General features: G+C 33.8%; 1 protein-coding gene across 2 annotated transcripts in view; it reads right to left on the bottom strand.

Moving 5' to 3' along the window:
* Nucleotides 1–24586, bottom strand: part of LOC117177420 (ankyrin repeat domain-containing protein SOWAHB) — a 439406-nt gene that overhangs the window by 52303 nt on the left and 362517 nt on the right. For both annotated transcript variants that reach the window (XM_033368091.1, XM_033368092.1), the window contains exons 9-10: nucleotides 20096–20194; nucleotides 19797–19802 (exon numbers count right to left, since the gene is read on the bottom strand). In XM_033368091.1, the coding sequence (XP_033223982.1) occupies nucleotides 19797–19802; nucleotides 20096–20194 (105 nt within the window). The remainder of the gene's footprint in view (nucleotides 1–19796; nucleotides 19803–20095; nucleotides 20195–24586) is intronic.

Here is a 24586-nt window from a genome sequence, read left to right as displayed (position 1 = left end):
GGCCATTCTTTTAATCTGGTAGGTTTTTAAAATTAATTTTAGAAAAAATGCGAATCATTTTAAAAGATGTTTAAAAGTTCTGAAAAAATAATTTGAAAGTTGAAAAAATTTAAAACAACCTGTAGAGTTGTCAAGACTTCGAATGAAAATTTTGAAGCTTTTTCAGGATTTTGAAATTATTTAAAATAAATATAATTTAGATTTAAATTTAAGAAGTGTTTAGTTTATAAATTGTAATTTTTAACTGCATTGATTTAAAATTGTGCTAAAAAGTGTTAGAAGCTTTCATTTGATAAATGTCAATTATTGAGAATTTAAATTTAAAAAAATTTAATTCAAAAACTTGTAAACTTTACTGCTAAAAGTCAAAGAGTTTCGCTTTAAGTGCTTTAAATTGCATCTTAGTTTTTATCAATTAAAACGTAAAATTGTTTAACTTTGGAGTTCTAATTTTTTAATTCCATTGACCGTCAAAAATGTTTGCGGACCGGAAAAAACGGGATTTTTTTTTCTTTTATTAAAATACCACCCTGTGAATGAGATTCGCGGTTTTTCCGATTTTCGTTAGGTTTATTGGGGGAATCGGGACTGGCTGGATTGTTGTTGAAATTTGATCAATTATGGGTCTGATGCGTGTTTCCTTTAAAACTTTAAATCGAACCTAATAGGGACGAGGAATAATAAATGAGTTTTACACCGGTCGATCGACTGCGATACGATCGAATTCACAACGTGGAGTGGATTAGCCATGAGTAAAACCGAGGACGACGCAAGCAGCTGCTTCCTGACGAGCTGAGGAAAAAGAAACTCTCACCTGTCCAACGCCGATATAACGAGATAACGTCTTCTCGATACGTCCTAGCGCGACGATTCGACTTGAGCTCGTGTTTCCACTGTCAGGACGACAAACAAGTGTTTTTTTTATTTTTTTTTCCAAATAGCTATTTAAGTCCCAACTAAGTTGCAGCTCTTGATTTTTATCAGGAATCTACACTCTAAATTTAAATCAGTCAACATTTGACCAATTAAATTAATCAGACATGCTATGATTAAAAAATGTTTTCTACTAACAACACAGTCGTTTTAACAGATGAATCAGTCAATATTTCTGTTTTCATCAATCAGTCAAAATCGCTGACTTTATCAATCAGTTAATATCGCTGACTTCATTAATCAGTCAACATTACCGGTTGCACCAATCAACCAATAATGCTAACTGCACCAATGATTCAATCAATGTGGCTGATTTTTCTGCTATATTAAAATAGTAAAATTATTTGCAAATTGAAATTCCTTATTAAATGCATACATTTTAAAAAACTGATTTAAATTAGCCATAAAGGAATGATTAATACATTAAAAATGAATGTGCTTCGATAATTTAAAATGAATGATTTGGCCGGTGAACGTTACTGATTAGATCAATTGAATGTTTTTGATAAAAGTAAAAATATATTTGGGATGCAATATTAACTATTACATTATTATTGTATCATATTTGTTTATTAAAAATTCAAATACAGTGAAACCCTTCAATAGGAATCCTTTCTATAGCCCTTCCGAGAATTGACGCCACGCCACAGGTAGATGTAACTGTAACAGAAGGTGCGCGGGGTCTGCGGTTGTCACTCGGGCGTGATCAAACAAAAGTGAAGGGGGCTATAATGAGTTAGTTCACACCCACCGTCAGCCCCAAAATCGGCGCTATAGAAGAGTTTCACTGTAATTGGTTCAAAGTAAAAACTAATTTTTCACCAAAGGATTTTTCGGGGCGAATGATTTATTATTTAAGTTAAAAATTCATCTGCTATGGTAAAAAATATAATTGATTCGATGAAAATTCACCTTTTTGGTTAAATTTGACTGTTTTTTATTTCAAATTAAAATCTTTTTGGTAGAAATATGAACTGTTTTTCATTTATAATTGAAATCTTTTTGAGCCCTAGATGACCACACTTAATTAATATTGAGTACTGAAAATCTAAAAAAAATATGTAGATATTCTTCAAGGTTTTTAAAAAAGGTTTAATAGTTTTTTTAATCTTAATGAGAATTTTACTACTTGGTTTAATTACTTTGTTTCAAATTCTTTTTTTTTCTTGGTTTAAGATTTATTATCTTACATAAAAATTTGGATTTCTTTTTTTGGTTGATAATTGACTTTTTTTAGTTGCAAATTCAACAAAATGTTTGAAGATTCATCTTTTTTCGTTGAACTCTACTGTTTTCTATTTAAAATGTACATATTTTTTGATGAAATATCAACTGCTGCATTTTTGTTATTCAAAATTCATTTTTTTTATTAGAATTTTAACTATTTGGTTAAAAGTTCAACTATTTTGTTTAAAAGTAATTTTTGGGGGAAATGATTTATTATTTGAGATAAAAATTCATTTGGTTGAAAATGTACTAGCTATTTTATAATAAAAAAAAAAAAATTGCAGAAAACTTATCTTTTTATTTAACTTCGACTTAAGTTCTAAATACAACAATTTGGTTGAAGAATCATCTTTTTTTACGTTGAAAGTTTGTATTTTTGGTTAGAAAATTAAATATTTTTCGCACAAAATTTATTTATATAAATTCAACTAGGTTAAGTTGAAAGTTAAACTACTTTGATCAAAATTCATTATTTTGGTTAATTATTTATCATTTTAGTTGGAAATTCAATTTTTTGGCTGAAAATGAAGACAATTTCTTTAAAATTAATTTTTATTGAGAATTCAACAGATTGAATAATTTAAAGTGACTAATTAAAATTTAAAGTATATGGTTTTGTTGCTTATCATATAATGATGAGACCCCAAATTAAAATCTCCTATCGAAACTCGTTGAACGCTTTTTCCTCCGAATCGATTAGGTTGATTTTCTTTAATTTCAAAGATAATGGTCTTTGAACTACTCATTCGGGCAACTCAAAAAAACAAAATATTTTTTTCTGGCTATCTTGACTCCTATTTTCAGACCTCGGGCTCATTTGAAAAATTCAAAATAGTGTAAATTGTAAGGAATATAGAAAAACAGTAAAATAGTGTCATAGGAATAGTATGTGATAGGAATAGTATAAAATTAAATTAAACGAATATCATAAATCAAAATGTATCAAGAACTGGAATTGAAATGAAATTCTATAAACATGTGGGATCGAAATTGTATAAAATTTAATCATAGACTTTTCTATCAAATGCTATTAATCTAGAAATCAGATAAATTTCTATCGTCACATTTTTAATAAATTTCTATAAATTCTTATCATTATAAGACTTGCAACAAATTCTATGTTTCGGAGTCTAAGATATTTCTAAAAAATGCTATCTGTTGAGAAATCTTATACTTTCCTATCATCAGTTTCTCACTGAAACTCTATGCAAATCTTATTGGCAAAATATTTCTATCAAATTCTATGTTTCGGAAAGCGGGAAATTTCAATCAAATTTTATTTGTCGAGCAATCTTATATTTTTATATCAATATATTCTCATTAAAATTCTATCAAATTTTATCAGCACGGGTTTTCTATCAAATCATAGGTTCTAGAATTCTTGAAGTCTTTATCATACTCTATCCGCCGAAAAATTCATTTAAATTCTATCAATTCTTATCCACTGCAGACTTGTATCAAATCCTGCGTATCAGAATCTCGGTCATTTCTGTCAAATTGTATCAGACGAAAATCTTATTATTTTCTATTAAAATTTTATCATTGCATAAGATTTAATAAAGCTTGAAAGAAAATATCTTGGAAGAAATGTATAAAATATTTCGATAAGTATGATTCGATTAGAATTTTTAAGTTATAGAAAATATGATCTGATACATGTCTGGTGCGGGCAAGATTTGGCAGAGTTTCAATAAAAAACTGCTGATAGAAAAAGTGTAAGATTTTATAACGGACGGATAGAGTAAGATAAGAACTTTGAAGATTCTGGAACATAGGATTTGTTACAAGTCTTGTGCGGTTAAGATATTATAGAATTTCATTGAGAAAATGCTGATAGTTTTAAGGTGGATAGGAATGTGGGATGTCATATTCAATAGGATTGAATTGGATTTTTATCAAAATAGGGTATTAAAATGATTAGGGATGTCGGATAGCATATTTGATAGGATTGTAGTGAATTTGTATAAAAAACGTATAACAATGTAAAGGAATACAGAAAAAATTAAGAATAAAATTTGTTGCAGGAAATTTTCTAGAGCGATAGTTTTGTTTAGCCAACTTTGCGTCTTTCAAAAAACATGTCTTTGTCATGGGAAAACAAAAGAAAGTTTAACCGATATTTGTCTAAGGTTGATCCTGTGAACTTAATTTTTATTGCAGATAATCTGCAAAAATGTTTGATAGAAATTGAATGTCTTTTTAGCAGGAGATCGTGGGACATTTCCGATACATATCATTATTTATTTCAATAGACTTTTTATCAAAAACGTTTGATAGAAATGTTTAAAAAAATTTTTTAAATTCAGGATACCGAAAACAGATTGACGAGTGTTGAATTTTTTGGATCAAAACCTATCAGAATTTTGATAAACTGAATACCAGTAACTATCTGTCCTGCGGAGTTTTGGTTTTCTGCAGTTTTCCACTTCTCTGACCAAATGTTCAGGCGAATTCGAGCGCTTCTAAAAAGAATCCGGCTGTAGACGGTAGGTGATTTTGTAAATTGAAACCCCCACATGATCGAGTTTGCAAAGCATTGCTCGGAGGCTTCTTATGAAAGTTGGGATAATTGAAACTTTGTGAAGGGATCCTGCGTCGCTTCCGATGTCGGAATTCTCAATAGGGATACCCTTAAATTCAGAGCTCTTGAAATTGAATGCTCCTTAATTTAGAAGAAAAGCCTGGAATCTTGATTTGGAGAATAATTTCTGAATGGATGGAAGGTTCTTCTAAATGGGTCACCCAGTGGACATCGGAGAAGTTTTGCACGGTTGGATTGCATTGTCGTGGCTGTCCTACGACTGGACCGCGGATGCAGGCGCCACACGGGCGGCTTAAGGTCTCTCTTGGAGCAGCCACCGTTTTTTGTGAGGATTAAATGCGAGTCGATCCGACGATAAGCTCATGAAAACTGCGGTGGAAGCGGTGTATAACTGCTGACAGATTACGCCGTGAACGATCCACGAGAGCTACTCTCCTTCCTTTTATTCCTCTCTCTCACACACTCTCTCTGTATGCGTATTATTTGTATCTGCACTTTAAAACCACAAACCAAATAAATGCCAACTAAAGTAGGAAAAATCAAGTCCAAATAAACTTACATTTATTTCAAACTATTGTCCACTTTGAACATCTTTACTGCCAAACTTGACAAACTCATCCACAAAAATAGCATCTTTTCGAAACCACTTGTTTTTGAAATTAAAATTTTACGATGATAATTTCAATAGAATTAAAAATGTCGAATTTGAACATCTTTACTGTCAAACTTGACAAACTCGTCCGCAAAAATAAAGTCTTTTCGTAACTAATTATTTCTGGAATTAAAATTTTACCATGATAATTTCAAAGGAATGAAAGAATCTTATCGAAACCACTTATTTTTTAAATCAAAATTTTACGAGGATAATTTCAATAGAATAAAAAATTTCGACTTTGAACATCTTTACTGCCAAACTTGACAAACTCGACCGCAAAAATAGAATCTTTTCGTAACTTATTATTTCTGGCATCAAAATTTTACCATGATAATTTCGATAGAATTCAAAATTTCGAATTTGAACATCTTGACTGCCAAACTGGATAAACTTCTCCCCAAAAATAGAATCTTTTCAAAACCAATTGCTTCTGGAATCAACATTTTTCCATGATAATTTCAATACAGTTAAAATTGTTGACTTTGAAAATCTTGACTGGTTAACATGAGACTGACATTAACATCTCACAAAAATAAAATATTTTCGAAACTAATTGTTTCTGGAATCAAAATTGTACCATGATTATTTCAATAGAATTAAAAATGTCGACTTTAAATACTTTTAAAGCCAAACTTAACAAGGTCATCTACAAAAATAAATTCTTTTCGAAACTAATTATTTCTGGAGTCAAAAATTTACCAAGATAATTTCAATAGAATTAAAAGTGTATTCACTTTCAGACTAATGAAATACGGTGATTTTTCACGAAAATAGGAGAATAAATTCTTTTAAATTAAACTAATGTACTCACACAGAGATAAAAATGAAAGCGAAAGTAACGAAAACATTCTGTTAAGTAGTTTTTGTTCAATTAAAAAAAAACTTTTGTTCTGATGGCCAAAAATTTGGTTGTGAATACTAAAAGTGATTGGTACAAGACAACATTTTATTTGGTTAAAAAAAATTATCAGTACCATTTGATAATTGTACCAAATAATGGAACTACACTTTTTTGTACAATCGAACAATTTTTCAACCAAAGTGATTTGTTTGGGTCAAACGAATGATAGCGTTGCTTCTATACCAACCATGAAATTTGATTGGGGCAAACAAAAAATTTTTTTCCGTAAGGGTACAGAAAAGTTAATTTTCAACCAAGAAACGTAAATTTTCAACAAAATAGTGAAATTTGCAAACCAAAAGGTGAATATTTTACAAGACATTCCGATTTTCAACCAAAAAAAATTCGATTTTCAACAAAAACGTACACTTGAAACCAATAAAGATAAATTTTCAACCAAAAAAATAAATCCGAAGAAAAAATGTAATAGTTAATATTTCAAGTAAAAAAAAATTAACTAGTTAGTCGTTAATTATTGAGATAAAGAAACTTAATAACCTAACTACATTGAGCATAATTTTACAGTAAAGACAAAAAACATTTTTAGGGGAATACTTTGCATCAGATGGAGATAACTTTTTTTGTGTATGCAATATTATAGTTTAAAAAATTAAGAAAAAAACCCTGAATAAATTATGTGAAATTAATATTTTTATATTTTTTACAATTAAGTAATGTCAATAATAATTGAAAAGCAGCACGGAACATTTTTATAGATATACAAAATACTTAACCTTTACTCAAAGTATTCTTCAAAGATACTTTTTTAGGAAGGTTGTATTTTGAAAAAAAGGAATAATTTCCATCCCTAATATTTTACATTTAAATATTTATATTTCAAAACTTTTATCAATTAAATTACGGTCAAAAAATGGTCACGCCTTGTTTTAAAAACGTGTATACCACACTTTCCCCTTCCTGCCTACCCTATTTTTTAATCATTTCCTCTACTTATCCTCCCGCACTTCACCCTTAGCTCCACAAAACGTCTTCATATGCTATTAACTCTTCTCCTAACTTCCCCATTTAACACTCACCTTGCCCTACTTTCCTTCTCAAGTCCTCATTTGCTTCTTCCTACTCACCCCCTTTTCTAGTAATTTCTCCTATTTTCAATCCTCTCACTCCTTTACCAGCCCTTCCCCAACTTCTTTCTACGCTACTTCCCCATCTTCCTGCTTCTCTAGCAGTCTAGCTAACACTTCCCTTCCCCTACTTCCAACTTCAAGCCCTCACTTTCTCCTTCCTGGCCACCCTATTTTCTGATCAATTCCCCTATTTCCCCTCCCCTCACGTCACTCTTCGCCAGCCATTCCACAACTTCTTCTTCCGCTACTAACTCTTCCCCCCGATCCTACAGCTTATACTCCCCTCCCCTTACTACCCTTCCCCATCCATTACTTCCCCCTTCCTATTCACTCTTTTTTCTAATGGGTTCCCTTACTTCAGTTTGCTTACACTTACTTTTCCTTCTCACTTAATTCTTCCTTTACATAACCTACTTCCCCTTCCCTACTTTCTCTTAGTTTTCCTTCACACATTTACTCTCATTTCTCCTCACTGCCCATACTTCCCCTCTCCTAATGTTCCTTCACTCCCCTGCTTCCTCAGCTTTAGCTTTCCCTCACATACACTAATTTTCCACCACTTATTTTCTCTACCTGCACTTTACTCATTCCCCTTATTTCCCACCCCTCATTTTCCCATACTCCCTCATATGTTATTTTTCTTATTTCTAATACTTTTTCTCTACTTCTTTAACCTTATTTTTCCTACTTTTCGTCACCTTATTTTTAAAAAAAGCAAAGGAAAGAGTGTAAAGTCTGTGATCAGCTTCAACTTCAGTAAGAAAAAGTAATAACGAAAGTCGGTTGAGTGGATTCTAGAAGGGATTTTCTGAGGAAACAGTAATACAAGTAGCATCTTTCTCTCTCGGAACGAGGTTGCTTTTTCACTGTTCCGATAATTGGCTACAAGGAATGCGAACCCCTTTTTCTTCCCGCTTATGTTCTTCAGCGACATCGGGAAGCGAACGTAATGAGATAATTAATGCACTGCGTGGAATTAGCCGATTTACATGTGAGTCGAGCGGCGGATATCAGTCTCCAGAAGAGGAGGGAGCAAGGTGCCGGGGTGTCGACAGGATGGCTCCAGTTACACCGCGAAAACAAATGAGCCGGACGGCTTCAACTGAAAGGAAGGGAAGGAGACAAAACGACAGACGGATGTCGAGAACGAAAGGGACCAAAACTGGCTCTCTCCTCCAATGCTCATATAAGGGTTTGCTAAATTTGTCCCAAGAAAAAAGGCATTCTCAAGTACGATAAGACGGGGTTAGCGGGACGTTTTTTAGGGGTTTCTCAATATCAGGCCTCGGACTCACTTCAGGGATAATAAATAGTTTAAATAGTGTCACAAATTTGAAAAATAATGTCAAAATAGTGTCACCAAATTTGTAAAGTATGATCGGAAATCGAAAAGCAGGCTTGGTCAGTCTTTTCCCTATTCCCCTCTTTTTTTCGATTATCCACTTAAATGTAAATTGAATTAAAAAAGTCAAATGAGAAAATTTAACTCTTTTTGTAGAAATTGTTGACGTAAGTTGTCCTTGCATATATGAGACCCTCAATCGTTCACCAACCCCACAGTTTTCACTCAGTTTTTAGTGAACATTGACGTTACATTCTTGCTTTTCTCTTCTGAGGAGGAAAAAACGCGTCATTATGCCACAAATTTGCTATAAATTCTTATAAGGTTAGTAATAACATTATTACAATACTTTCGAAAAATTAAAAATACATTTTTTGTACATACATCAAATTTGGATACACACACACAAATATACATATGCGTGTGTGTGTATGTACTCTAATTTTAAAACATAATTTCTCATATTGAAATTTAAAAAAATAAAATATCAATAAAAAAGGTTTTCATTAATGAAACTGTCCCTAATTTCAATATTTGTTTGTTTTTTTCTTTCGAATTATGTCACAATACAATATTTGAAGATTAACGTGCACTTTGAAGAATACCTAAAAATTATTGCCAACTACAACTATTTTTATAATTTCCAATGGAATTTCATTTTGTAAAAATTAATTTAAAAAAATTTATTTTCACATACAAAACCTTCAATTATCTAAATATTTAAGAAATAAAAATACAGAAATTCAGTACATTTTAATTAAAGACATACAAACATAACACAAAAAAATCCAATCATTATTATAAAACTAAAATCTTTCTTTGGCAAATTTAGTTTTCACTACATTGTGATTGTTGAAATTATTCTACTTTTAAAATGGAACCAGTTTCGGAAACATAAAACTTTTTCAAAAGAAAATTTATGTACGAGAAATTAAGGAAAAAATTATTTGAACTAATCATTTTTAAATTAAATGTTTCTTGACATTATTCTTATTACTGCGAAAAATAACAAAAAAGGAATAAAATAACTTATTTTAATTACATATACTTCACTGAGAAATAATTTGTAAAGAAATTTTTACGATAAAATTTTTTTTTCACAGATTTAATCAAACCCACTGATGAGGGACACCATTGTGTGCTGAAACGTTCGAAACAACTTAATTAGTTTCAATTCACCTGACCCTAAAGCCAACAACTTACATCAACAATTTTTACCAAATTTATTTTTGAGGGTCAATATAATCCCCCCAGAAATTAACTCTTTTTCTTTCAACAGTTTTATTGAAATTATTTTTTTTTCTCTTAACTAACAACTTTAACTTTTTTGTTGAATATTCATATTCTCGGGTTGTAAATTCAACTGTTTTGTAGGTAATTCGTCCTTTTGGCTTTACAACATCCTTTCTTCAAAGTATTTAGTTGAAAATTGATGTAATTTGTTAAAAATTCATCTTTCTTGGTAGAAAATGAATCTTTTTGGTTAAAAATTCAATTATTTTGTCGAAAATTCGTCTCTTCTGGTAGAAAATCAATCTTCTTGGTTAAAAAATCAACTACTTGGTTGATATTGTAAGAACTTGTTGAATGCAACCAATAAGGTTTAGTTTCTAAAAAATAGCTAAACTCTCGACCAGAACAGATTAATTTTTTCCTAAAATTTGCATTTTTAACAAAAAAAGAAAAAATGTCCACCAAAGAGATGAATTTTTAAACTGAAAATTTCCGCCCAACAATATAAGTTTTTAACAAAAAGGTATATTTTCAGTCAAAAAGTTGAATTTTCAAATAAAAACGATCAATTTTCTACCAAAAATGAAATAGTTCAATTTCAAGCAACAAATAAAATGGATTTTTAAGAAAATAATAATCGAATTTTCAACGAAAAAATATGACTTCTCAGCGTAAAATGTACCAGTTGAATTTTTAAACAAAAATTATGAAATTTCAAGTAAATAGTTGTATTTTCAACCAAATTAATGAAAATTCTACCAAAATAGTTGAACTATCAACTCTAAAAACTCGAATTTTCAATAAAAAGTTACCAACCCAAAAGGATGATTTGGACCAAATAGTTGAACTTTTAACCAAATTATTGAATTTTTGATAAAAAAGATTACTTTTGAATAAAATAGAAGAATATTTAATGAATTAATTACAATTTCATAAAATTATAGAGTTTGGAACCAAGAACAATAAATTCTGAATAAAAAATATAAGAGTAGACTTTTTAGTTGAAAAGAATTAACTTTAAACAAAAATAATTGCACGTTCTTATTGTCTTCCATTAATAAAGTTTCAATTTAAGCGAAAGAAGGGGCAAATGGGGCAGTTTCTTGAATACAAGAGGAAAAAGAAGGAATCATTTTATAAACGGGAAAAGAGGGGAACAGGGCAGTTTCTTCATCTGGTACTTTTAAATTTGAAAAAACACGGTCGGACTCGTAAAGTATGATTTCTGAAAACATTCCTGTAGGCCGGTACTATTTTCATCAATTTGGGCCGTTTGACCAAATGTCCTGCCCATTTTCCCCGGGCCAATTTTCTATCCCAATATAAAAATGTGTACAAAAAAAAAGTACAAAAACGTGCATATTTTCTGTGACCCCTACTTGAATGACAGGTTCAAAATGCGGATGTAAGCTGATGGGATAGTTTAGAATAAAATCAACATTGTTACTAGGGGTGGTTTTTTCTGGGTCAGAAAAAGGATTAATTAGGTTGGAAGTTGATTTTATGCATTCTGGAATTTCTGCCGTTGCAGGTAGGTACGTATGTACTAAGACCACCCTACCATCTTTTTCCTACGCCGTACTACCTATGGCGGTGAGCGACCTTACGGTGTTTGTCGCGAGCCGCTAACGAGCTCAAGCTGGCTTATATAAGTCTTATAAAGAGTAAAGCGGCGGACCACACACATCCGATCCTATCTGCGGTCTTCTCTTCGTTCTCTTACTTTACTTTCTTTCCTTCCTTTATCCGCGGACGAGACGATCTCTTCCTCTTTTCAAACCACTCGCTTTCTTGCCTCCGAGTAAATCCCTTAAGAGGGAAACTGGAGCGCGACGCGACGTCCTACGATAAACTGTTACTGCTATTGAAATTCCAGGGGATACTCTTCAGCGTGTGTGACATCTTACCATTCAAAAAAACAAGACAGAATTATCGTAGCAAAAAATACAAATGTAACGAAAGTAACATTTCTGGCAAGTTGGCAGCAGCGTCTAAATTCCTTAATTCAAGCAACTTGCCAGAAAAACTCGATACACGGAAAAAAATAAACTGCCTAACGAGACAAGCTATTACTTGACTTTCTGAACAAACATATCTTAAATATCAAACTGTATTTTTATTTGACAAGGAGAACCCGCATGCCTCGGAACTTTGTTTACTCATATACTACGATACGATTTTCAGCCATTGTTGCGGCTAACTGATTTGATATAACTTATAATTAGTATAGCTTAACTCATTTTAATTTAAAGTTTCGGTCATGTTCGTAATTTCTCATAGCCTATTGGACTACCTTCCTCCTTTGAACTGTCTCGTTTGCGAATCATCAGATAGATTTTATCGTGCTCATGCTCACACTGATTGATGTGAGAACTCATGATTTCTCGGTTTTTGCCAATATAATCTTGTGGATTATTACATATTATAATTATTAAGAGTGAAAAGGATTAATAAACTATGTACGGTGAAGATACTGTTTTAAAAATAAAGTATATGATTGTGTGATTGCATTAATGGTAGTGTATCAATATTAACATTCCTTTTTGAATTTCAATTCATGTCAGTGGCCACAATCCACATTATTAATTAAATTTTAAAATATCAACCATTGGTCCTTCGGAGCTGGATATTTTGAATTACGAAACTATGAGTGAAATTAGCTATTAGACTCTAAAAGTGAGCAGTGGGCGGCTTTTTTCGTCATAAAGAAAAATGCAGCGTTAATGATGGATATCAATGATGTGAATATAAGCATTTATTGCAATACTAGGTGCTGAACCTAAAAATCACACAAATTTTTCGTGGTCAAGTGAAAATCTTCACAATTTTGTCAATTAACCTTCACATCATACATCATGCGTCATGTTTATTGATTTCTTGATAATGTGTCTATAATTAACTGGCAATCTTGTCTCTATCAACAACAAAGTCTTATTATGAATATTTGAAATTGATACGAGTTATTATACTTTCTCTAACAGTGTCGTGCACTTCAATATTTCGAAGCGTATTCTGTTTTGAATTGAAAATAAAATTTATATATTGAGATAATCAATAAAATTTAATTCACGATATTACACGAAGATGCAGCTAAGCAGACCCTGTACCCGCAAGAAATGTTTTATGTGGAACAGGCACTTATCCATTCGATAGAAAAAAATATCGAAAATACGAAAAAGGTAGGAAAGAAAAATATGACACTTGCCATTTCTCAAAAACGTTTATTTATTTTGGAAAATAATTGGAGCAACTGTCAAAAGCTTAATCGACAGTTGGAAGCCATGTGTTCGAAAGAGTTAAAGAGCTCTGAGGAATTGGAATGCTTTTTTCAACGAGCTGTTGCTAATATATCAACACACTCAGATGTAGACAATTCAATTAATCACAAACTAGGTTCATCAGCATCCAATTTGCCCAAGATTGCTCTACTAAAGTTCTCAAGCTCGTGCGTTTATTGGCCAAGTTTTAGAGATTTGTATTCATCGTTAGTTCATACTAACAGATCAATGCCTGACGTAGAAAAACTACATCGCCTTTAAGCTTATCTTGAAGTTGAAGCTTCATAATAGTTAAAATCAATTAAAATTACAGAGGCCAACTATGCGAAAGCTTGGAAAATACTTATAGATCGTTATGAAAATAAGCGCACTATTGCATCTAATTTATTTGATGAGTTATTTGAACTTAAAAATGCTTCTCAAAAATCAGGCGCAGAACTTAAACGAATTTACGATAAAGTTACTTCAGTAATTAATGCTTTGTATAATTTAAAATGTTCAGTAGAATATTGGGATCATATTTTGGTATATGTTCTTGCTAAAAAATTAGATTCAAAAACTCGTAAAGATTGGAAACTCTCGCTTGGTTCTCAGACTGAATATCCTACCTTTGAAGAATTTGAGTCTTTTCTGAAAGATAGAATTTTTGCATTGGAAGCTTTCACTGCTAAGACTGATAAATGTGAAAGTAAGCATTCTAGGGGTAAAAATCTTAAATCACACCATACAAAATGTATCAATCTACATCTCAAATAAATCCAACCACGCCTACAAATAATGTATTATCCAGCAATTCGGAATCTTGCGCTGCTAGTGTATTACTAGATAGTTGTTATGTTAGAGTAAGAAATTCTATAAGCCAAAGTAAAGTTGTACGAGCTCTTATTGGTGATTATTCCCAAGGAACCTTTAGTTCTGAATCTCTAGTTAAAGATTTACATTTAATACAACGTAAAATTCACGGAACTGTTCGAGGAGTGGGAACTACAACATTTATAACCTCACATTCAGCTGCTTCCTTTGTAATCGAATGAATCACTTATCGATCCTCAGTTTAAAATGACAGTTGACAGACTTGTTTGTCCAGAGGTCTTAAGTCATAAAGCACCTAGCATGTCGGTACTGATCGAGAGATTTTTGCTTCATTTGCACGGCCTGACATTGACCGATTACGTAAAGGACCTAACGAATTACTTGTTGCTCATTAAACTGTTTTTGGATGGATTCTGATTGGTTCATCGATACCATTCACAAACACGCTTGCAGTTCATCATCGTCACGATATACGTGATATACCAGAAAATTTGTCGCATTTTTGGGAACTTGAGGAAATCCCCGTTAAACGTCATTTAACACAGGACGAACAAAAATGTGAAAACTATTTTCAAGGCACTCATTCACGTATTTCTGAAGGAATATATATTGTCCGCCATTCATTAAAGGATGGACTTTCTATAAATATAGGATGGTCAGATTCCAGAACTTCTAAACAGTTTTATAATTACGAAAATAAATTTTTGGCACAACCCGAACATAAAGAGTTATATTTAGCGTTTATGAAAGACTATCTCGATTTAGGTAACACGGAGCCCGCATTATATTGTGATTATAAGAATAAACAATTTGTTTATATTACTCATCTTACAATAATTAAAGAATCATCTACAACCACACGGGTAAGACTTGTTTTTAATGGGTCAGCTTTCATTAGCAATGAGACTTTCTTGAATTCTCACATGCTAATCGGTCCCAAACTTCAAATTGAATTACCGTTTATCTTATTAGGATGGCGTGTATACATGATCGCGACGTGCGCTGACATTTCTAAAATGTACAGACAAATTCTCTTCCGTATCAATGTAGCTGAGCATCTCATCCCACATTGTTTATTAACGTTGACTTATGGAACTGCGTCTGCCTCATTTCAGGCTCTTAAGAGTTTTGCAGCAACTCGCTTCTGATGAAAAAGATTCTAATTCACTCAGTGATGAGATTTTGCAGAATAATTTTTATGTTGATGTTTTGTTTGGAGCACATACTTTGGAGGAGGCTCGTAGAATACAGATCCAGTTAGAGATATTTTGTCTCGAGGCGGTCTTTCTTAGGATAAATGGGCTAGTAATTATCCACTACTATTAACTATACCAAATGAGCGTAACGAATTTGTTCTACCGGACTCAGAACAGGTAGAGTCTATTCGAGTATTAGGATTGCCATAGAATCCTACCTCTGATTTCTTTCAAATTCGCGTAGATATTTCTTCGACTGAAAAGAATACTAAGAAAATTATTTTATCAACTATAGCACGAATGTATGATCCATTAGGATTTTTAACACAAATTATAATTAGAACGAAAAGACTAGTGCAGGAACTCTGGCTATGTGGATCTGATTGGGAACAGAAATTACCGGAAGACCTTGAAACATGTTGGCATGATTATTGCTATGAGCTGGTCACAGTTCAAAATCTTTCTATTCCGCGTTGGATGCAAGTTTGTTCAAACCAATGTGATTATCAGATTCACGGGTTCTCAGATGAATCTCGCTTGACTTACGCAGCTTGCGTTTATCTGAGAGTTGTATATTCCAATAGAACCTGTGTCACTCTGATGATGGAGAAGTCAAAGGTCGTACCATTAGAGTTAATTTTAATACCAAAATTGGAATTATGTGCAGCCGTACTTCTCGCAAAGTCAATCCAATATATTCTCGAAGCCCTAAAATGGAATTCAATTCCAATCTATTCCTGGTCAGATTCTTTAGATGTACTCATGTGATTGCCAAAAACTCTTCCACGGTGGCCCACCTTTATCGCCAATCGAGTGAGTGAAATTATCACTCGTATTCCTAATGTTTCATGAACACGCGTCCCATATTTAGATAATCCCGCTGATTGTGGATCAAGAGGAATACCACCCTCAGAATTGCCAACATACCTTCTCTGGTGGACAAGCCCTATGTGGTTACTGCTTCCTACTGAAAAATGGCCACAAACTAACATTAAACTAAATCCTGAAAAGGACATTTCCGAATAACCCGTTGCCATCGTTGACATGATTTTGCACTTAATAAACAAACCGTTATCACATTTGAATGTCTTTGAAAAATTTTCAAGTTGGCCTAAATTATTGCGGGTTATAATAAACGTTTATAAATTTCTCTACATTCTTCAGTTTAAACTAAAGTCTGCTATTATGAAAAATAAGAATCTTAAGAGATTTTGCCAAGATCTTTGAAAAAAGTATACATTAGTTAAGGAAGAACCCGATTATTATATAAAAACTAAAATTCATTGGCTACGCGTAGTTCAAGTTGCGGCGTTTTCTGATGAGTTCAAAAACTTGAAAAGGAAACGGGACATTTCAAGGTCAAGTTTATTAAGAAAATTAACTCCATTTCTGATCATAATAATCTTGTAAGACTTAGAGATCGCCTATAATTTTCTTCGCCTTCTTATGAGGAAAAGCATCCTGTTATCATTGTAAGTCATCCCACTGTATTGCTCATTGTTCGACATGCCCATCTCCGCACTTTACATGGTGGTGCTCAATTAATGACTTGAGTCCTCAGATAAGAACTTTGGATAATTAAATCGCAGTCTCTGATTAGGAAATGTATTCGTTATTGTGTTTCTTGCGCAAGAAACCGAGCTGCAATCCCGATTCAGTTGATGGGAAGTTTACCTTCAAGTAAGGTAACGCCTTCGCGACCATTTACTCATTGTGGCGTTGACTATGCTGGGCCTATTGACGTTCTTAGATTCAGAGGCAGAAGAAGTAGGCCCTGTAAGGCCTATATCAGCATATTTTTTTGCTTTGCAACTCGCGCGATACATCTTGAACTTGTGCCTGATTATACATCGGATGCATTTATTGGAGCATTGAAACGCCTGATAGGTCGACGCGGACTTCCTAAAACCATTCATAGTGATAACGGTACTACTTTTCAGGGAGCTGATCGCGAATTGTGTGAAAACTTTAAAATGGCATTTAGAGATCCGAATGTATGTAATTATTTTGCAGCAGACGGTCTTGTCTGGAAGATGATCCCCTCAGGAGCACCTCACTTCGGAAGTCTTTGAGAAGTTGGAGTCAAAAGTATAAAGCATCATCTCAGACGCTCAGTTGGTGATAAAAAGTTACCTTTCGAAGAGCTTACTACGCTTTTATGCCAAATAGAAGCCTGTTTGAATTCGCGGCCAATAAATGTTGAATCCGATTCTGAGCCTGATAATTTCGTGCCTTGGACCCGAGGTCATTTTATCCCTACCAGAACCTTCATACCTGGACGTAAAAGACGGTCGTTTGAACTCTTAGCAAACAGTACAGAAAAAGGTTCAGCAGTTCTGGAAAATCTGGTCTACGGATTATTTAAATACATTAAAGCAGCGTTCTAAATGGGATCGAGCTCATTCTAACATAAACTCTAATGAATTGATTATCCTTCGTGAAAAGCTTCTCCCTCCTACGAAATGAAATATGGCTCGTGTCGTGAAGTGACATCCGGGCCCTGACGGCAAAGGTCCGTGTAGTAACGGTTAAAACTGCAAAGTCTGAATTAGACCGTCCAATTACGCAGGTGTCTCGATTGCCAGTATATTCTGATTATTTAGATGATAGTGAAATTTAAAATTGGATATAAGCTGTAAGCAACTTTGGTTTAAACCACGATACAAATATTATGTCTGATTGATTATAATTAACGAAAGTGGGCGGTATGTTAGGGCCAACTGATTTGATGTAACTTACAATTAGTATGGCTTGACTAATTTTAATTTAAATTTTCGGTAATGTTCGTCATTTCTCATAGCCTATCGGGATCCCTTCCTCTTTTGAACTGTCTTGTCTGCGAATCATCAGACAGATTTTGTCGTGCTCATGATCACACTGACCGATGTGAGAACTCATGATTTCTCGGTTTTTGCCAATTTAATCTCGTGGATTATTACTTGTTATAATTATCAATAGTGAAAAGGATTGATGAACTATGAACGGTGAATATACTGTTTTTACAATAAAGTGTATGATTATGTGATTGCATTAATGACAGTGTATCAATATTAACATTCCTTTCTGCATTTCAATTCAGGTGAGTGATAGTTATTTCATTTGTGGTCATGATCCACACTATTAATTAGATTTAAAAATACCCTGCACGAGAAAACGAATTAAAAACAATCGACGCACGTTACATGGAAATCAAAGCGACACTTTCCACTCTCTGTTAGATCAGAGAGTAGCACTTCTAGTTTATAACCGCATATTTCCGGCTCGAAACCTGCTTCTGGCATTTTTTTTCGTTTCAATTTCTTGTTTGTGTTCCTTTTTACAACTCTCCTGCATTCCTGAGTTCCCTTTTTACTTTCCTCCAGCACTCCTACGTCCCTTTTTCTACTTTCTTGCTGAACTTGTTCGTTCCTTTATCTACTTTTCACCTGCACTCCTCGCTCCTTTTTCTACTTTTCTCCTGCTCACGTTGACTTAATTTTCTTCTGTTTTGCTGCATTTCTTCACTTACTTTTCCCCTGCACTCCTGGACTCCTTCATTTACTTTTCTCCTCCTGTCCTGCTCTGATTTATCTACTTTTCACCTGCGCTCTTTTACCTACTTTTCTTTTGTTCTCCTGCGTTCCTTTATCTACTTATCTCCTGCCATCCTTCGCTCAATTACTTACTTTTTTCTTTTCTCCTGCGTTCCTTTACCTACTTTTTTTCTGCAAACTTTTATTTACTTTATTCCTGCATTATTTTATCTACTTTTCTCTTGCGCTACTTTACCTAAATTTCTACTGCTCTGCTGCGCTTCTTTAGATAATTTTCTCCGGCACTCCTGCGTTCCTTTATCTACTTATCTCCGGCCAGCCTGCGATCCTTTATCCACTTATCTCCTGCCCTCCTGCGCTCCTATACTTACTTTTCTTATGTTCTCCTGCGTTCCTTTATCTAATTTTCTCCTGCTCTCTTGGGATCCTTTATGTACTTTTCTCATGCGCTCCTTTATCTACTTTTCTCCTGCACTTCTACATTCCTTTATCTACTTTTCTTCTGTTCTCATGCGCTCTGTTATCTACTTTTCTCCTGCGCTCCTTGACCTACTTTTCTTCTGTTCTACGTACCTTTATCTAGTTTTCTCCTACACTCCTGCAACCCATTATCCACTTTTCTGCTGCTCTCTTTTATCTATTTTTCTTGAGCATTCCTTTAACCACTTTTCTTCTGTTCTACATACCTTTAATTATTTTTCTCCTGCCCTCCTGCAATCCATTATCTTCTTTTCTGCTGCTCTTCTTTATCTACTTTTCTCCCGCACTCCTGCGCTCGTTTATCTATTTTTCTCCTGCAACCCTGTGCTCCTTTACCAACTGTTCTCCTGCACTCATTTATTTACTTTTCTGCTGCTTTTTGATATGTCACTCGCATGTTTGCTTGCGAATCACTAGTTATATTTATCAAATACAAGTCCACGAATAAAATTAGCAAAAAGATTTTACAGAAAAAAATTTGAGAGTACAAACCATATTTTGCAATTGTCTCCTAGAAATTAAGAAGAGTATTTTGAAAAAGTACTTTATAATTTATTTTAAATCCTATTACTCACCCCATTCTGCATCAGGTAACAAAATGCAACCGAGAAACAAAAAAGAAAATTTGTTAATATATGAGGTTAAACTTTACAAGGAGAAATGAAATGTGAATTCTAAAGTTTAATAAACGAAACCTATTTTCATTATTTAATTTGTATGCAATAAATAAAAATTCTTTTAAAGAAGTTAATAATGAATTTTGTACAGAAGTAATTTTGCTTTGAAATGCAGAAATAGAGTAGAAACTTGATATGAAGAGGCTGCAATAAAATTTTCCTGTATCGGGGTTATTTTTTATTGCAGGTGTACTTACCGTGGTTTCATTAACACCTTTTATATAGTCCCTGTACGTTCCAGCTATCAGTTTGACGATATTCTCATCTCCATGTTTAGCGCCCCAGTGAAGCGCCGTCTGCACAAAATAAAAAGGGGAAACTTAATTAATTCGTTTATGTAGAGAGAAATCAAATAAACTTTTGTAATTGAGCCAAGTGGTATTCAGGTCTTTTTTAAAATTAAATAAAACCTGAAAACATCTTTCCTGTTTTAAATATTTGATTAAACGTTTGGTAATTTTCTTTAGATAAAAATGAATTTGACTGATCATGTGTCACATGCAGAGGTTACGTAGAACTTGAAAAACTTTGAAAAATTAAAAAAAATCATTATCGTATTTATTTTATGAAAAAAAATGTTGTCATCAAAAATGCAAATTTTATATGAAATTAAAAAAAAATGAATAAACAAATAGATACATATCATCCTTTAGAAAATCGTTAAATCCTGGAATTTAGGATTATTATAAATAATCTAAGTTAACGAATAGAACATTTTTATTAATAATTAATATTAAGAAAAATAATATTAATTATTAATAATTTTTTTCAGTGAAAAATAGGCTAATATTTGTATTTGTTCTCTTAATTGTGTGTGTTTATTGATAAGATGCTTAGGTCATTGACCTGTACAAATGGGTTGCTTAAAGCTAGAAAATATTCTACAATAAAAGAACAAGAATTAAACTTAATTATTTTGCCTATTTAAGTCTCAAGTATAAAGGTGCGGATGCGCAAAATGGCTTGTACTAGTTTAAATAAATTACGCATTTCACAGGCAGAGGTGGTATTAAAAATCATAAGCCAATATTGCCTAATCACATTCGGATCCGCAGTGTTTCTAATTAACGGAGGTCTGAAATCGTTGTAGGCAGGACATTGTGCCAGTAAATGATACAGATCTTCTACCTGATTAAGATTACATACTGAACAGACGTTACCAGCTACGAAGTCATATCTTAAGTCATTTAAGCAGACTCTTCCTCTTTTGGATCCCAAAAGCCTAAGCTGAGCCATTATTCTTGTAAAGATCAAGGGAATTCTTATTTTCAAATAAGAGTTTTCTGGAAAAGTCAAAGGGAGGTAAGGATAAACTTACAAACTCTCGGAGGATTCCAGTCTGGCAAGATCTAAATTTAGGAGGTGAATTCTGTAAGTGTCGAGTATACGATCCTTGTTTATCTTTAGAGAATTGGCATCCAATGAAGACCACATCCTTCCCACCCCGCACTGGTCAAAAAAGTGCTTCAATTGCAGAAATCAATTATATTCGGGTTTTTTCATCTTTCTCGACAGATAGGCGAATCAATCTTTCTAGACACGTTTTAGGAAGTCTCCCCTCTCTCATGTCGAAGACTCTTTCCAACCAATTCAAAGCCTGCTTTAAGATATCATATGAAAGTTGCCTAGAGCCTGTTTCAATCCTGACCGCATAAATAGGGGTGTAAAGAGGAAGAGCCAGTATTTTCTTATAAAAATTCGTCTGAATTTTCTCAACAGACTCATGATACCATAAACCCCAGACTGCAATAGCAAGAAAAGTACGATAAGACACATGCTGCGAAACAGCACTCTCTTAGTGTTCCAAGAGTCGCACTTCGATGAAAAGAGAATCCTGAGGACCGCACCCATAGCTACATTTGAAACACTCATCCTTCATTCACTCGCTTTAGCAAATCTCCCTGAGCTAGAGAAAGTAGTGCCAAGATAATCATACGTCTGCACGATCTCCAGAGGTTCGCCCTTATAACGGAAGCTATAATCTTTCCGGATGTTGCCCTTATGAAAAATAAGAATTTTAGATTTACTTTCATTAATGGAAAGAAAATTTTCTTCGCAGTACTGAGCAATTATATTTATGTTCCTCTGAAGGTCAACTGAAGAAGCTGCTAGTAGTACAATATCATCCGCGTAAGCCAAAAAGAATACTTCCGTAAGATAATTAACCATAACTCCTCTGGCTCCATGATTTATTAAGTATTCCTCAAGATCACTGGGGAATAAGGCAAATAGTATCGGACTCATACGTTCACCCTGGAGGAGACCTAAGGTTGCCTCCACCGGGGTGGTGTAACCTTCAGTTGAACGTATAGAAACAGTAGCTTTCTGATATAGGTTAGCAATAATTTTTAACATTTTGGTGCTGACGCCCTTCTTCAGGAGTTTTTTCCAGAGGTGACGATGGTTAATAGAGGGGAAGGCCCTTTTGAAGTCAACAAAAAATGAAAAAAGTTTGCCCCCTGGTTCAGAGAGACGTATTTGGATAATAGAAGATAGGGTGAAAATGTGGTCCAAACAGCTTCTACCACTTCTGAAACCACCCTGGTTCTCTGGAAGAGCGCCTGTACTCTCAGCCCACCTGGAGATCCTGGATAGCAAATCCTGCGTGAAAATCTTAGTTACACAGTTAACAAGGGCAATTTCTGTATAATTTGAGGGGTCTGTTTTGAGGCTTTTTTTGTGTATCATAATAAGATGAATTTTTGCCCATTTAGATGGGACTTCTTCTTCTCCCCAGATTCTCCCAAACAAGCCCTCCAAGTATAGGAGCCAATTCTCTGGGAGATACTTATAAAATTCATTGCTGATACCGTCCTCCCCCGGAGCCTTGTTTAATTTACATTTTTTTAAACTTTCTCGAATTTCATTTTGGGTAAAATTGGAGTCCAAAAGAGGATGAGAGACTTCAAACCAGCAGATATCTAATGCAATACGAGGCGGATACATGTCATTGGCAAATTCCTGCCACTCTGCTAGGCCAATATGTCCAACAGTGGAGGCTCGACATCTAAAATTGTTAACCGCCTTCCAGAATTTCGCTGAATTATTGGCTGAAGCCAGGTCAAACATACATAGTGTCGTTTCGACCCTTTGTAAACCCTATCATCAGCGTCCGCAAACCCTGATTCTTTACACTTTTTTAACTCCCTCTTTATTTTACGAGCCAGATAGGAACATTCATCATCGTACCAGGGTTTCTTTTTGAATTCTCCTATATATTGCTTTTTTGTCAAACCCACCTCTTTCGCTATCTGAGTGATTGTAACCGTAATTTTATCATTTACGTCAGCGATAGGTGCATTTTCCTGTAGAGTAACATTAGGAACGGACTTCATGCCCTCGATGTAGGCTAATTCTAGATGATTTGTCCATTTAGTCGACTCATTTAAAGAATTTACATTTAGTTTACAATTGGAATCTCCTTTACGATATAAGTATAATTTTGTAATTATCGGAAAGTGATCAGATTGTGTTGCCATCGAAAGAGTTTCGAAATCCTCTACAAATTCTAAAAAATTAATATTACAGGCAGCGAGATCAATTATACTATTACCCAATGGTTCCTGAGAAGCCACATGTGTGGGACTATTAATAGTCACACTGTTTTTTATACCAACTAAATTGTTTTTAACGTTACATTAATTCTCTCAGGAGCCATGAAGGTAAATTGAGCAGGTCTATACCCTAGTAATCTGCCATTTAATACCACGATATTATTACTTTCTAAAGATTCTATTAATGCAGGGCCATGTCTATTGATTTTGTTATCCAGAGAAAGTCGACTATGTGACGCCGATATACTCAATGGCAAAATCTCAGAATTTAATTGATTTAGCATACCTATACGCGAATTGAAATCCCCCCCTACCAATATAGGTAAATGGGAATATTTTTCGAGAAACTCAGAAAGAGTGGTATTCAGGGTCTCAATAAGACTATCTATATTCAAGGAGTGGGAAAGGTAAACACTGCCTAGAATAAATTCTATGTCGCCAATTTTACACTTTATAAAAATCCAAGACGCAGTCCTAACAATTATTTCATACTTATAAATCTCGGTATTAATTAAAATAGCAATGCCACCGCTTGGACGGCCTCTTGGATTATTACGAGAAGCGTTACTTACAATAATATCATGGGTTGGTAGCCACCTCAGCCGTGAGGAGGGGGGTACTGTCAACCAAGTTTCGCATATACAAACCACATCTAGTGGGAGGACATAATCCGCGATTTCTGGCAAATTGGCAAAGCCATGGACATTCCAATGGATGAGAGGAACCTGATCCTGAATCCAAGATGATTTATCACCTACAGACGATGAATTGATCTTCAAATGTTGTAATAGTTTCATTGTTGAGCTCCTGCATTGCTATTCCGATGCAATCTCATTTCTGCTATTGGTTCGTATTCTAGAAGATGCACTTCGACGAGGTGTAGCATTCAAATATTTATCCACCGAAGAAGCAGATTCGGAAGAAGCGCTATCCTTCCGCTTGGAGTTGGGCGGTCTACCCCTATTGTTCTTTTTAACAGTGTTGACGACCTAAGAGAAAGGAGGAGGGTCAATAAGGCCGGTTTTTGGGCCTTCTACAGATTGGCCTCAAACATGTTTTATTTTATTCATCTAACTAGGTCTCATAACCCCTTAAAAGGATTTTTCCTGAGAGTGATCTGATTTCAAGATATAG

The sequence above is a fragment of the Belonocnema kinseyi genome, chromosome 7 (genome assembly GCF_010883055.1).
Source record: "Belonocnema kinseyi isolate 2016_QV_RU_SX_M_011 chromosome 7, B_treatae_v1, whole genome shotgun sequence".
NCBI lineage: Eukaryota > Metazoa > Arthropoda > Insecta > Hymenoptera > Cynipidae > Belonocnema > Belonocnema kinseyi.
The sequence above is the reverse complement of the archived record's forward strand: the minus strand, read 5'-3'. Positions and strand labels throughout refer to the sequence as shown.